Below are 12231 nucleotides of genomic sequence, written 5' to 3'. Positions count from 1 at the left end.
ACAATGCCAGCTCTAAATAAAATTACACATCTTATAATTCTGTACACATGACATCCATTGTAATCTCTCCATCCTGGGAGAGGGATCCCTTCTCTGACGTTCTCCCTTAAGGCTCCTCCCCTTTCTCCCCATGGAAGGGTTCCGTATTTTTTGGAGAGTTTTTCCTGTGCCGATGTGAGGGTTTCGGGACAGAGGATGTTGCATGTGTACAGACAGCATGTGATTTTGGGCTGTACAAAATAAAATGAATTGAATTTAACTGAATTGAATCATCGGCTGATATATTGTTATGAGATAGAAATCCTAAGCTACAATATATTATATTAGGAGTAGACGCATACAGATAGGAAAAGCAGTGCTTCAACTAAAAGCTGACACTAGCATGCTAATATGTTCACAATGCTAACAAGTTTACAATGCTAACATACGTCAATGTCACATGTAAAGAAAGAATACATAACAGCCAATTCTATTCTGCAAATTACATTTTTTCAAGTTAGGGAATATTTGGTATTCAAACTAAATATTGGCAGTTGTAGTAATGGATGTAGATATTTATTTGTTGATATAACATTAATTTGCCAAAATTTGGCAAATCCTGGGATATAGAATCTGGTTCATTTCTACCTGGGTCAGGAGACCGAGCTGTGAACTCACCTTTGACACCAGAGGGGTTGAGACATTGTGGATGACATCAGGTTTGACCCCGTTGGCTTTAGGTCTCTTATAGAGGGCCAAGCGACTTCTTCTGCGACCCTTGTCCCCATTGGCCAGCGACCCATTATGCCTGTGAAGCATAAGAAGATCATTGTAATAATGTTAATAAATGGATGATGATAAATACCTTTTATTTTATTCATGACTTGTTGCTTTGTCCAAATTCTAAGAAGTGATATATGTCATATATGCAAATTAAATAAGTAAAGCTTTGCCTTGATAATGTCTTAACTAAGAAAGAATAGTTGACACCACACCTGCAAATCATGTTAACGCCTATGACTTTATGCATAAAATCTAGGCACAACATAATTATAAAACCTTTTAAATTTGGGAACATGGCACATTTCTAGTTTTACGGTTTGTAGTTCCCATTGCTGGTCTCCAAGATTGATCCCTGCCAAACGCCCGACGGACCACTTCTGGATCTGATAACGTTCCATTAATATTTTCACGCTGAATATGATTAATATGCGCTAGTTTATCACACCCTATAGCCTCACATTTATTGCATAAAATTGACTGTATCGAATGCCTTTTGAATTTCATATTCAACCTAATTCTACCAGTTAGGCCAGTTGACTCTGGAATATGATTTCCTTTTTCTAAATGACTACTAACAGCAAATATTGTGTTTACCTAAATGGGAACCAAACGTCACTCTAAAATATTTGATGCAACAGGAATACCCTTGGATATGTTTCAAATCGGATGAGTTAGCCAGTAACAGCAGCCCTGATTATTCCATTTGATGCTGCATTCGCCTGGGTCACAGAGAGGCCATGATTGGATGGATGTTGGAGGCAGCTACTGCCCCCCCCCCCCTGCATATCGCAAACTTATACTCAACTACAGTCTGACTCTTAAACAAAATGTACTTCAGCAAGGATCGGCACTTGAATATCTCACTCACCCTAAGACGATGAGCTCGCCGTACTTGACGGGCTCCTTGTCCTCAGGGAAAACTCCGTCGTGGGGTTGCGAGCTTGAGCCCAGAGGAGGCGAGGGCTGGCTCTTGTTGCAGGATGGGCGCAGCTCTAGAGATGGGGGGGGACACAGCGCCTCTGAGCTGCCCTCCAAAACCATGCCCACCGGCCACAACTGGGGCTCGCTGCTGGGGGGGGGGGGGTTCGTGGAGAGGAAGGAAAGAGAGAAAGAGATACACAGTATAATGTACCAAGATGGACAGATGTGTGACTGGTGTCAGCACGTTTTTTTGGTTACTGATAAAACTTAAATGTCACAGTAGAATGCAATAAAAAAAAAAAAACTGTCATGAGGAACACAAGTGTGTATATGACTGGCCAAATCTGTCTCTGTGATCTGATCGATCTCTTAAGTGTGTGTTTTCAGAAGACGAGGCAGGAAACAACTGAGGGATCAACAAGAAGAGTAATCAATTTGGTAACTTGTGAATGGGCAGCCAATTTGATGCAAACCAACAATTATTTTGATTTTCTTACAAATATAAGCGAGGACAACAGCGATAACTGTTGGCCAGTGCTTCCCATTGCAGATGTCTTTTTGAATTTCTGAAGAAGCAATGATTTATACTTGATTTATTTTCTTTATCAATTAGGCGCATAAATAGGCCGCTGTGAAATCCTGATACTGGCCATTTTAATAGACTTTATCATTCAAGACCTTTAGCCATCAGCCATGCTTATACATTGGTACTTTCCAGACCTTTATCTATTCGTCATGCTAATATATCGTCAGTTACAGAACTTAAGCTATTGGTCTTGCTAATATATTGGTTATTATCAGACCGTTAGCTATTAAGCTATTGGCCATGTTGATACCAGTCATTTACAGTTCATTATCTATCAACCATGCTTTATCAGTAATTTCTATTTCTTTTAGCAATTGGTCATGCTAATATATTTGTCACCTCCAGACCATTAGCTATTGGCCATGATAATATATTTCTTGATTACAGTCCTTTATCTATTAGCAATGCTAATATGTGACAGTTGCAGTCTTCTCCAAACCTTTAGCTATCGGCCATGCTAATACATCTGTCATTTCCAGACCTTAAACTTTGATAGACCCTAAATGTTCAGGAATAAACAGCTAAATGTGTCATTGCTGCAGCAGAAGATGGTTGACCGGCTCCAGTCTTTGTGACGTTGGCTCTTCTGGTAATTGTCATCCACTTTATTTTGAATGGAGTGCTTTCTGTTTGCTGACCCAGAGCTTCAAGAGAACATCCAGCCCTTCCTAATAGGATTGGATAGGGTCAAGTGATCCAGTCTCTTCCACAAAGGCAGATTCCTATCTATGAACGCTGTTCATCCTTTAAGACATATGTGCCATTTTATGCGTGATTTACACTTTGTGACTCCTAGTTTCAAATATGGAGCCTGGAGTGAAGTGTTTGAAACAGACAAAGAAAGCATGTCCCTTAGACTCCTGCCACAAAACAAACATCAGAGGACAAATTAATTAAGCGCTTTAATTTCAATTACATTTTTATTGTATTGTAGAATTGTGTTTTAATGCTTTCCATCGCAGTCCTGTCAGATCAAACTAAGGCTTTGCATTAAAACACCTTGGACTCAACACTCAAGTCAAACAAAGCTCAATCCCCATCTCTGCACACAGGTTCTAAGCCTGTTCTTAATGCTCAAGCCTATTATTAATCAAAAGTGGGCGAGACACCTACACATGGTGGAAAGCGAGCAGTGCAAAAGCATGAAAAAGCCCTTCAAGCTTTGTTCTCCCTTTTGAGCAGATTAGATAATCATGCTGGGAGTTGAAACGTAATAATATTGAAAATACTCTCAAATGCTTGGATGCTTCCTTCTGTTCCGGTCTTGATTTTTCTGTGTCAGCATTAGGGAACGGCCCCTTGCAATCCCTGTTCACTCAAAGCCACCCTGCCCAAACTACACTTCTTGTGAGTGTACTGCACGGCCGTTATTAGACCTGATCAAATTTTGGCCATCTGACGGGTCCCAATGAGCAGAGAACTCCTTCATAATCAGATGATGGACTACAGAAGGCCGACTCAAGCAGCCAGTGGCCATTTCATTAGCCAATCTCTCTGTTGCCTTTGCTGGGTATTGAGCGGTGGAAGCAGTGCAGAGGTGGAGACAGATTACACTCAGGGGAGGCTGGGTGCACCGAAGCAAATGAAGGGAGAGTGAAGACAATAAAAAGCAAGCAGAAGAAATAGAAAAGGGGGCTCCCTCTGGTTGGAAGAATGCTGTATTGATTGTTATGAACTTCGTCAAAAAAAAGGTATTCATAGCCTCAAAATTATTGATCATAAAAACTGTGCCGGTCATCCAAACACCATTGCAATCTGGTAATGAGGGAGTAGACTTTTTTTTCTTCTCCTAATATTTATCCCCAATCCCACACAGGTGACACAAGATCATTATCTGCCCCCCAATAGATTGGCTGGGGGAACCCTTACAGACCATAATGACCATAAGTGCCCTTTATAGGTGGGAAGCTATAGGTAAAAACGTCTCAGGTTCCGAGGAGTGACATTAAAATTGACCAGATATTGTGTGTGGAAGTTTACTCTAGATAGTGTTAGTGATATCTCAATTAAAATAATCTTAACTCTGGTTGCCTTCTATCACTTGTTTTTATACAACCTAAGTTCCATACGTCAACTGAACAAACTCCATAACGACTGAGGCCACCAATACATAGAGTCTCTAGTTTCAAGTCTTCAATACAGCATGATGATCATTTAGTAAATGATGGCCCCTTAGAGTCTCATATTTCTAGTGATTGACAGGTTGGTACCACAGCATTTTTTTCAAGTTACTCCGGTGCTAAAAGCCACTCTAGGAGTTTTCTGGCATATGCTTAGAATGATTCTTAGTATAAAATAGATTTAAAAGAGCTATATAAGTAGATATCACCACAGCAACATCACAGAAAGGATTATGCTCTTGTCTAATGTAGGGAGGTTAATCAATATTTCACTGCGAACGTGCCCCCGTTTTTTTTTTATTTCTTCACGTTTTTTTAGTCTCTGCACTGTAAATGACCTCACTGAGATTCATCACGAGGACGATCCAAAAAAAGCAAAAGAGGCATGACTGTCATGGCTGGATGGGTGGGATCTAGTGGATGAGGGGATCTAGAGGAGACGGGGAAGGATGTGGCAGTAAAGAAGAGGCGGAAGAGGGGGAGTGGATTTGAAGGGCAGGGAGAGGTGAGGGGAATAAAAGGAAAAGAGGGGCAGATGTGAGATGCTGCTGGTCTCTTTAGAAAAACACACACAAGCTTGGACAATCTGTGAGGTTGATGAAGAGGGAGGAGGGAAAAGAGGGAAAGGAGTGAGCGCATGCGCGGAAGTGGCGTTCTTTGGCAGAGTGATGGATTGCCTCTTCTATGCCACACATTTTCTAATCAACTCGCAGCCACATCCTGTAGGAGGAGAGAGAGAGAGAGAGAGAGAGAGAGAGAGAGAGACACACACACACACAAAGAAAAGCTGTCTAACAAAGGAAGACAAAGGAAGGAGAGAATAATAGAAACAGATAAAGGCAATGCAGTCCATAGGAGCAGAGTGTAGTGGCTGGAGGGTTTGTAGGACCTGCAACTGCTAAACACACTGACACACGGCATTACACAACCCAACACACTACAAATAACACCACCCTGTAAACCACGCAGAACCAATCACCCAACCGACGCACCACCACACAGCACAGCTCCATGTTCGCTATTCAGCACAGTGCCACAGAGCAAAAGCAATAAGCCTGCACATATCTCCATATTGGCTGAGATTCTGTTATTAGTAGTTAGTTATTGTTATTATTAACAGGTTTAATTAAGGATTAAGAATTACTTATATGAATACATATTTATCTAACTCTTGATTTTCTTTTGTGCACTGGTGTCATGATTGCTTCATTATAATTATTACACTATTGTTCTTATATGTGGATATAATTAAATTCAATGGTTTAGATATTGTAGATAACCTCCCCCTCCATCCAGTAACGCTTGCTTGTTTTTGTTTGTTTCCTCTCCTTCTCTCTGTCACAGCCCACTGCAGGGGAGGGCGAGTGTGTGTGGTAGAGATAGATAGAGAGAGAGAGAGGGAGAGAGAGAGCGAGAGAGAGAGAGAGAGAGAGAGAGAGAGAGACAAAAGAGAGAAAGAAAGGAAGAGTCAAATTTGTCTCCTGCAGATACAAATGAACAGAGGGCTAAATATACACCTGACAAATGAACTCTACAGTGAATTATGGCCTCATGACTGAACCCATCACACTATTTTTATATCTTCAACCTGTTTTAACATTTTCCCTGGAAATGAGACTGCTTTTACAGCGTCAGTCATATTACATCAAATTAAAATGTAACAATGACGGCAGATTGTTCTTCTTAAATCAAACCTTTATGTATGGAACAGCAGATCAGACACACAGATGTGTTGCTTATGTTTTTATACTTGAAAGCATGAGAGCCAGGGAGCATGTCTGCTCCAAGTTATGTAACTCTTTAGACTGTACACATCCTACAAGCAAGTGTTATGAACGCTTGGATACCCTCCCCCCACTACCGAATCCCGCCTGCACTCCCTCCTTGTCTCTCACTTTTCTCATTCCGCTCGCATTTAGTTGCACTCCGTCTTTCCTAAAAATGTCTTTCCTTGAATCATGTTTTGAATTTACATTGATGGAGTACATGGAATATTGTTCCAGACCACTGAATCAAGCCCACCATCTCTTCCTACCTGCATCTGAGCTAATATCGCAATGCGTGAATGAGATTGATGAGGCAACGCTGTTAGCTTTGTCTCTAGACACATAGAAACAGAATGTATGGAACACAGGCCGGGGGTGGGGGGGGGGGGGGGTGGGGGGGTAGTGTAGTAGTCACACGAACAAGTAGTAGTGGAAACGGTTACAACAGCGCTGCGTACCAACAGCGGGTTGATATAAAAAAAAAAAACAGGGATCAACCTATTGGGAACTCTGCCATAGACTGTAGAAGTATATGCAGTTATTGGGACGTCACCCATTGTTTTGTGGAAGGTGTATATGAAGCCTTGAGTATTTCTCAGTCATCATCTTGGATTACGGTTGTTGCCTCGCTGTTGTTTTTTGCAGTCAATGAACAACAGTTACCATATTTTGAACGCTAAGAAGTGAAGAGGAGAGTACGGTAGAAGTATATGTCTCTAGTAGCAGCAGCAATAAGAGTAGGCCTGGCCCAAAGCATACTTTGCTTTATGGTTTATCTGACTTTAAATAAAATAAAACATCATTTACTAAAGGAGCATGTTGAGTAAAATATATGAAACTAGAGATTGAGGTCATTGAACGTATGTTTACAATCGGTACTAAGAGTCATTTTCCCATAAGCTTTCATTCAACCAGTCAAAGAGAATGCAAATTAAAGACACTTCAGTATTGGGTTCACTCGGCAGAACTGAAGGTCTCCAACTTGTATACACCAGTCGTCCTTTGTGGTACATGCATGCAGGTGTGTATACTGTACGTCCTTCTGAGAGTATAACCCGAGGCACATTTGTGTTTTAAGCTAAATGCCAACATCAGCATGCTAACACACTCACCAAGACGATATCTGTTTGGACTGGTAGCACACAAACATCTCCGAACTACCACAAGAGACAAAGCAAAGTTGTTAGATGTGAAAGTCATTAAGTCAAAGATGAAATAGAAATATTATAATTCCCGATTTTTACTGTTTACATTCTGGGTAAGTTTGTAGCTATTTTGTACGACTAGACTTGCTCTTCATTTTACGCACTAAGAGCATGCCACTATGTAATGAATCAAACAGTGTTACATGAACATTGTGTCTCGCTATTTTAGCAGTTTTACTGTGTCAACACAAACCTTTAGTTTCTTTCGAGGAATACAAACCAACGATATATTACTACAACTATGCATCTATGGCGATACATTGGGGCATGTGTGTGGCTGCTGCTAGGTTTTGACGGAGAAGGTGACCCGCAGTCCTTTCTGGTCCTATTTAGACCGACCATCTATCGAAAGAAAGGAAAAAAGATCTGTAATGGAGAAATTCTCAGACGGAGAGAAGAATACACCCGTAGCAAACATAGGCTCTATTTAAATATCAAAGGAGGCAAGTTCCCCTGAACCCTGTTAGCAGACAGGCCTGACCCCCGGAAACAGAGATGAAAGCAAATGGGAAACGTTTAAGATCCATCACCTCATCATCAAGCGATGCTCGCTGCAATCAAAAAAGGCACTCAACTAGAGAAGCAAACAGCTGACAGAGAAGCAACATCACGGCTGTTTAAAGGTCACGATCAGGTTTCTGAGGGATACCAATGACGGCCGGATACAGGCCCAAACCCAAATAATATCGGTATACCCCACGTACTGTACTTTATCTGAAAAGGCTCCATTTGGAATGACGCCTAATTCTGAATTTCACAAATTAATAACAAAACATGGTGTTTACATGAGTCATATTGTATCCCAAAAAATAGTGAAACATTACTGTACATTTAAATGTAGTTATTGTTTGTTATTCTGACGGGGAAATGACAACGCAGATTCAGAACATAAGACAAGTGATTGAAGATGAACTGGCTTCTAGCATTAGCATTACTACAGACTGCGAGTCAATACCAGGTGGCAATGGTGTACACTGTGGTCTTGTTATATCAGATTGCCGGTTTGTTCTACAGTGAACTGCTAGCACTTGTACAGAAAATAATGGAAAAAACTGAAAAACGTTAGTTTGAACACTGCTGGGTTAAGTGATGAGTCCACTGACACTCGCATTGGCCTGCTGGTTGGGTCGAGTCATTCCTTTTCCTGAATAACTTGTTTTATAGCACAAAACTATTAACATACAGTAAAAGAATGAAGCTTAAACTCTGCTCTTCACTAAAACAGGACCTTCCTGCCACCAGGCAGAGCTACGAGTGGGAGAACATGGGCTGCAACAAAAAAAGCTTTTCCGTGTTGATGGATCCATATGGAGGTTTTGTCTATAAAATTTGAAAACATCCACATTCACATCCACAAATCCAAGTCTAAGATGAGCTCCTTAAATGTTTCGTTTTGTCCTACATGTACACAACATGTACTGTCTTGGGGGAGTATTCACATCTAAGGTTGAATCAGGGAATTACAATTTTAGTTTCTTAAAAATGACTCAAAATTAGCAGTAGATTATAGTTGACCAGTCATTTAATATTTTAAATGTTGGGTTTAAAATGAACCTGAAGTAAAGAGAATTGAATCATGTTGAAATGACCTCCAACTAAAGCTGGAGGAACCACTTTGAAACAGTTTAACAGCAGCTCAAAACTGTTGTTGTTTTTAATCGGCCGACTCACCTCCTCTCAGTTTGACCTCTTGGCCTTTGTGAGAGCCTGACAGGTAGGTTGCTCCTGAGTTACCTCATCTCTCACAGACACACGCACATAAACACAAAATTGCTTGTTCCGAGCAGTGGTTTTGGAGACCATAACACATTTTTTTTTTTTTTACTTTGTACTATTTTTGGAATAAAATGTTTTCCAATCTTTTGATTTCCAGATTTTATTATGGCGGTATTTGGCTAATTAAGAAATAAAAATAGCTCACATTAACAAAACTGCCTTGTGTCTCTTTTTGATTGAGGTTCCTATGTTTCAAGGGCTTTCTCTAAACAACTGTATCACAATTCAAAAGAATCCATTTAATACTGTGTAGTCCCCTGGTGAACTTAGGACTTATAGTTGTACGTTCTAAAATGAGTGGCCTGCCTATAAAAAACCCAACTAAATGTTTATTTTATATTAAACAGATAATAGGGGACACTTTAATTCTAAATAGGGAGATGTTTATTTGTCTTGGAGTAATAAAAAGCCTTTTATTACTTACTGTATGTTACAGTATTATTGGTCAGCTAGGTATTCACGCTGTATAGCCAATGGTCATTGGGTTGGGAAGAGACGTGAGTAGAAAGTGCTGGAAGGTTTTGGGGGGGGGGGTAAAAAAAAACGAGGGATCGTGAAGGACACGACGCCGGCGTTGGAGGAAGAGAGCAACAAGACGCTAGCAAGAGAGGGAAAAGCGGAATAAACCGGCGCGGGAGGCTGGAAGAAGCTGACCGCGGACTCGGTGGATTTGTGAGCCCGGAAACGGCGGAAAGACCGAAGCCGACACCCGGTCGGACGGAGCGGGAAAGACGCAGCGGAGGTCGCCATCGAGGGAGCTGAGCTTGCTAGCACGGTGGTCGAGGCCGGGAGTGTGTGGTGGATCGCATCGCGTACCGGAGTTTCAGCGCACTCAATGTTTTGAGAGGGATTTCATCGCACTCAAAGTTGTTGTCGGACCGAACCGGCCGGCCACGTGTTTTTTCTCGTCTCTCGTGTGCCGTAAGTAACTGGAACTTGTGTGGCCGTGTGTGTGGTTGGGCCCAACACCGCATTGGCTAATACTGGTTGCAAGACACTTGGGAGGGGGGAGTGTTTGTTGTTATTGTTGTAACCGTATGTTGAGGTAACGTCAGTGATACTATTTGGGTGTATCACTACATGTTGAGTTTGTTATTTACGTTTTGGGGAAGTTTTGGTTATTTATTTCTGTCTGTTTGGTAATGTTGTGTTTGGGGGGGAAAGTAATTATTGTATTAAAATAAACAAGGGTGTTACCCTAATTATTTTACTTTTGATAAAAGAACAACCATCTCTGGGTCTCATTATTTATTAAGTAGCTTATTGTTAAAACGGTTTTATACACATTAATACATCGAACTCAAGCACCCTCCATTCTCACGTGAGTGACTCACAGAGTGGTGATACGGGTGCTACAACTGTTTCCTGTTTACTTTGATTACTGTATTTTGTATGTTGGCAGAGGCAACAACGTATTGGTTGTTTGCCTTGTGTTTCTTTCAAAAGATTTTAAAGTGAAAACTCTGAAGTTTCTTTTATCTTCTCTTTGTTTTATTGTGAAACAATCACTGCCGATATTGTTCTTTTGACAAAAGGGTATCTTTAAGGTTAGCCCGGCAGTTTGATGGCCAAACCAAAGTGTAACAGAGGCACGAAAATACTCAAGTCAGTTATAAAGATACATTAATTTTGCTCGCTAACAGATAGCTTTAGCACCAATAGGCTACTGGTCGTACCAGACCAAGTGAGGCTGTAGCAAGCAAACACATGAGTGTCCTTAACTGAACAGGTTTTAATACCACTTTTTACTAGTATGAAATATTGTATCTCTTCTGTCTAGAAACATACATATTTATAGATTCCTACGTCACATGCATTAATGCATAGGTGGACAACACCCACCGGACCATCTGGTTTTACATGTTTGAGCATCGCTCACCTCTTATCAAAACATCCCCAAGCATGTTTAGGCCAATGTGTCCATGCTGTCATCTGCACAGCAAGCTACACCTATCACTCAATAACCAGCACATTTAGCTGGATCAGGAATAACATCAAAGCTCCACTGCTGCTACTCTTTTGTGTGTGTTTTGAGCCATTATGAGCTCATTTCCCCTCAACATTCCCACCAAATCCTCTCCTCCTGGAAGCATCCCAGAACCATCTAGAAGCAGGAGCTGTTAGTGCGCCAGAGGGCTTCGTTTCGGGTCCAGATGATTCAAACATGGCCTCTGTCTCCCCTCATTACTCCTGCTCCGCTGTGCGGATTGCGGCGGATTGCGTGTTCCCCGGGCCACGCTGTGCGTGGATGCACGGATGCGCACCTACTACTTCTTCTCCTGCCCTCTATCGAGCCACCATAGTGTCTAAGCGGATCGGCCCTGCCCGGTAGTAGTAGTTTTTTTTTTTTGCTTGAAAATGGGGGGAAATGAGTGATCCACGCCAAAGGAATCATTTCACACCCATTTTTAACATGGAGATGTCAGGTGGCCGCAACATAAACAAGGCTTTGTGTCCATCGTGACGGATGGGTTTGTACATGTGGGATTCCACCGCACAAACAACGCACACTCCCACGAGCATACGCACGCCCTGCTTACGCACAAACACAAGTCTCCCAGTCACACACACACAGCAAAATAAAAAACACAACGCTCAATAACAAAGCAAAATCAAAGAGAAAAAAAAGTAAGACCATAGTCCCATTTTGCGTCACTTCCAGTTTGCCATCACGGGCCAATTTAAATTTACCTCATAAAGATTCACGTCGGGCGAGAAATCCACAAACATAAAGGTGACTTTAACGCAAATCGTGTCGCTGGAAGAGCAGCAAAAGCGGACAGCAGGCCATCGGCTCTTGTGGGACGGGGGCCACTAGAATACAAGACAGCTGATGGAGGGGGAAGCAGATAAACAGGCCCGTACCCGCTGATGTTTGCCAACGGAGGTCCGGGACCGGCTCGGATCTGTGTGCTACTCTTCCTTCTGGGCGGGCGGGCGGGCGGGTGCGCGCTTGTGTCTGGGAAGCGGGTGCTTTCAGTCCCCGCGCGGCCTGACAAGCGGAGAGATGGAGAGGACGAGTGGAGAGGAGGAAGAAGGAGAAGTGGGAAAAATAAGAAGCAGCGCAGGGCATCAGGAGCGGTGGCGTCGCCTCT

At 42.0% G+C, this 12231-nt stretch overlaps 1 protein-coding gene across 4 annotated transcripts in view; it reads right to left on the bottom strand.

The window, feature by feature from the left end:
* peli3 (pellino E3 ubiquitin protein ligase family member 3) overlaps positions 1 to 12231 on the bottom strand; it is a 36877-nt gene extending 24646 nt beyond the window's left edge. Inside the window, exons 1-3 of one of the 4 annotated variants that reach the window (XM_037480312.2) lie at positions 12002 to 12231; positions 1631 to 1831; positions 658 to 787 (exon numbers count right to left, since the gene is read on the bottom strand). In XM_037480312.2, coding sequence (XP_037336209.1) covers positions 658 to 787; positions 1631 to 1803 — 303 coding nt within the window. In that variant the 5' untranslated portion in view covers positions 1804 to 1831; positions 12002 to 12231. Of the gene's footprint in view, positions 1 to 657; positions 788 to 1630; positions 1832 to 7267; positions 9383 to 11827; positions 11971 to 12001 lie in introns of those variants that run through there. The other 3 variants (XM_037480311.2, XM_037480310.2, XM_037480308.2) reach the window with 3 other exon arrangements.

Source organism: Pungitius pungitius, chromosome 1, assembly GCF_949316345.1.
Source record: "Pungitius pungitius chromosome 1, fPunPun2.1, whole genome shotgun sequence".
NCBI classification, from domain to species: domain Eukaryota; kingdom Metazoa; phylum Chordata; class Actinopteri; order Perciformes; family Gasterosteidae; genus Pungitius; species Pungitius pungitius.
Note: the sequence above shows the minus strand (reverse complement) of the source record. Positions and strands in the feature narration are given on the sequence as shown.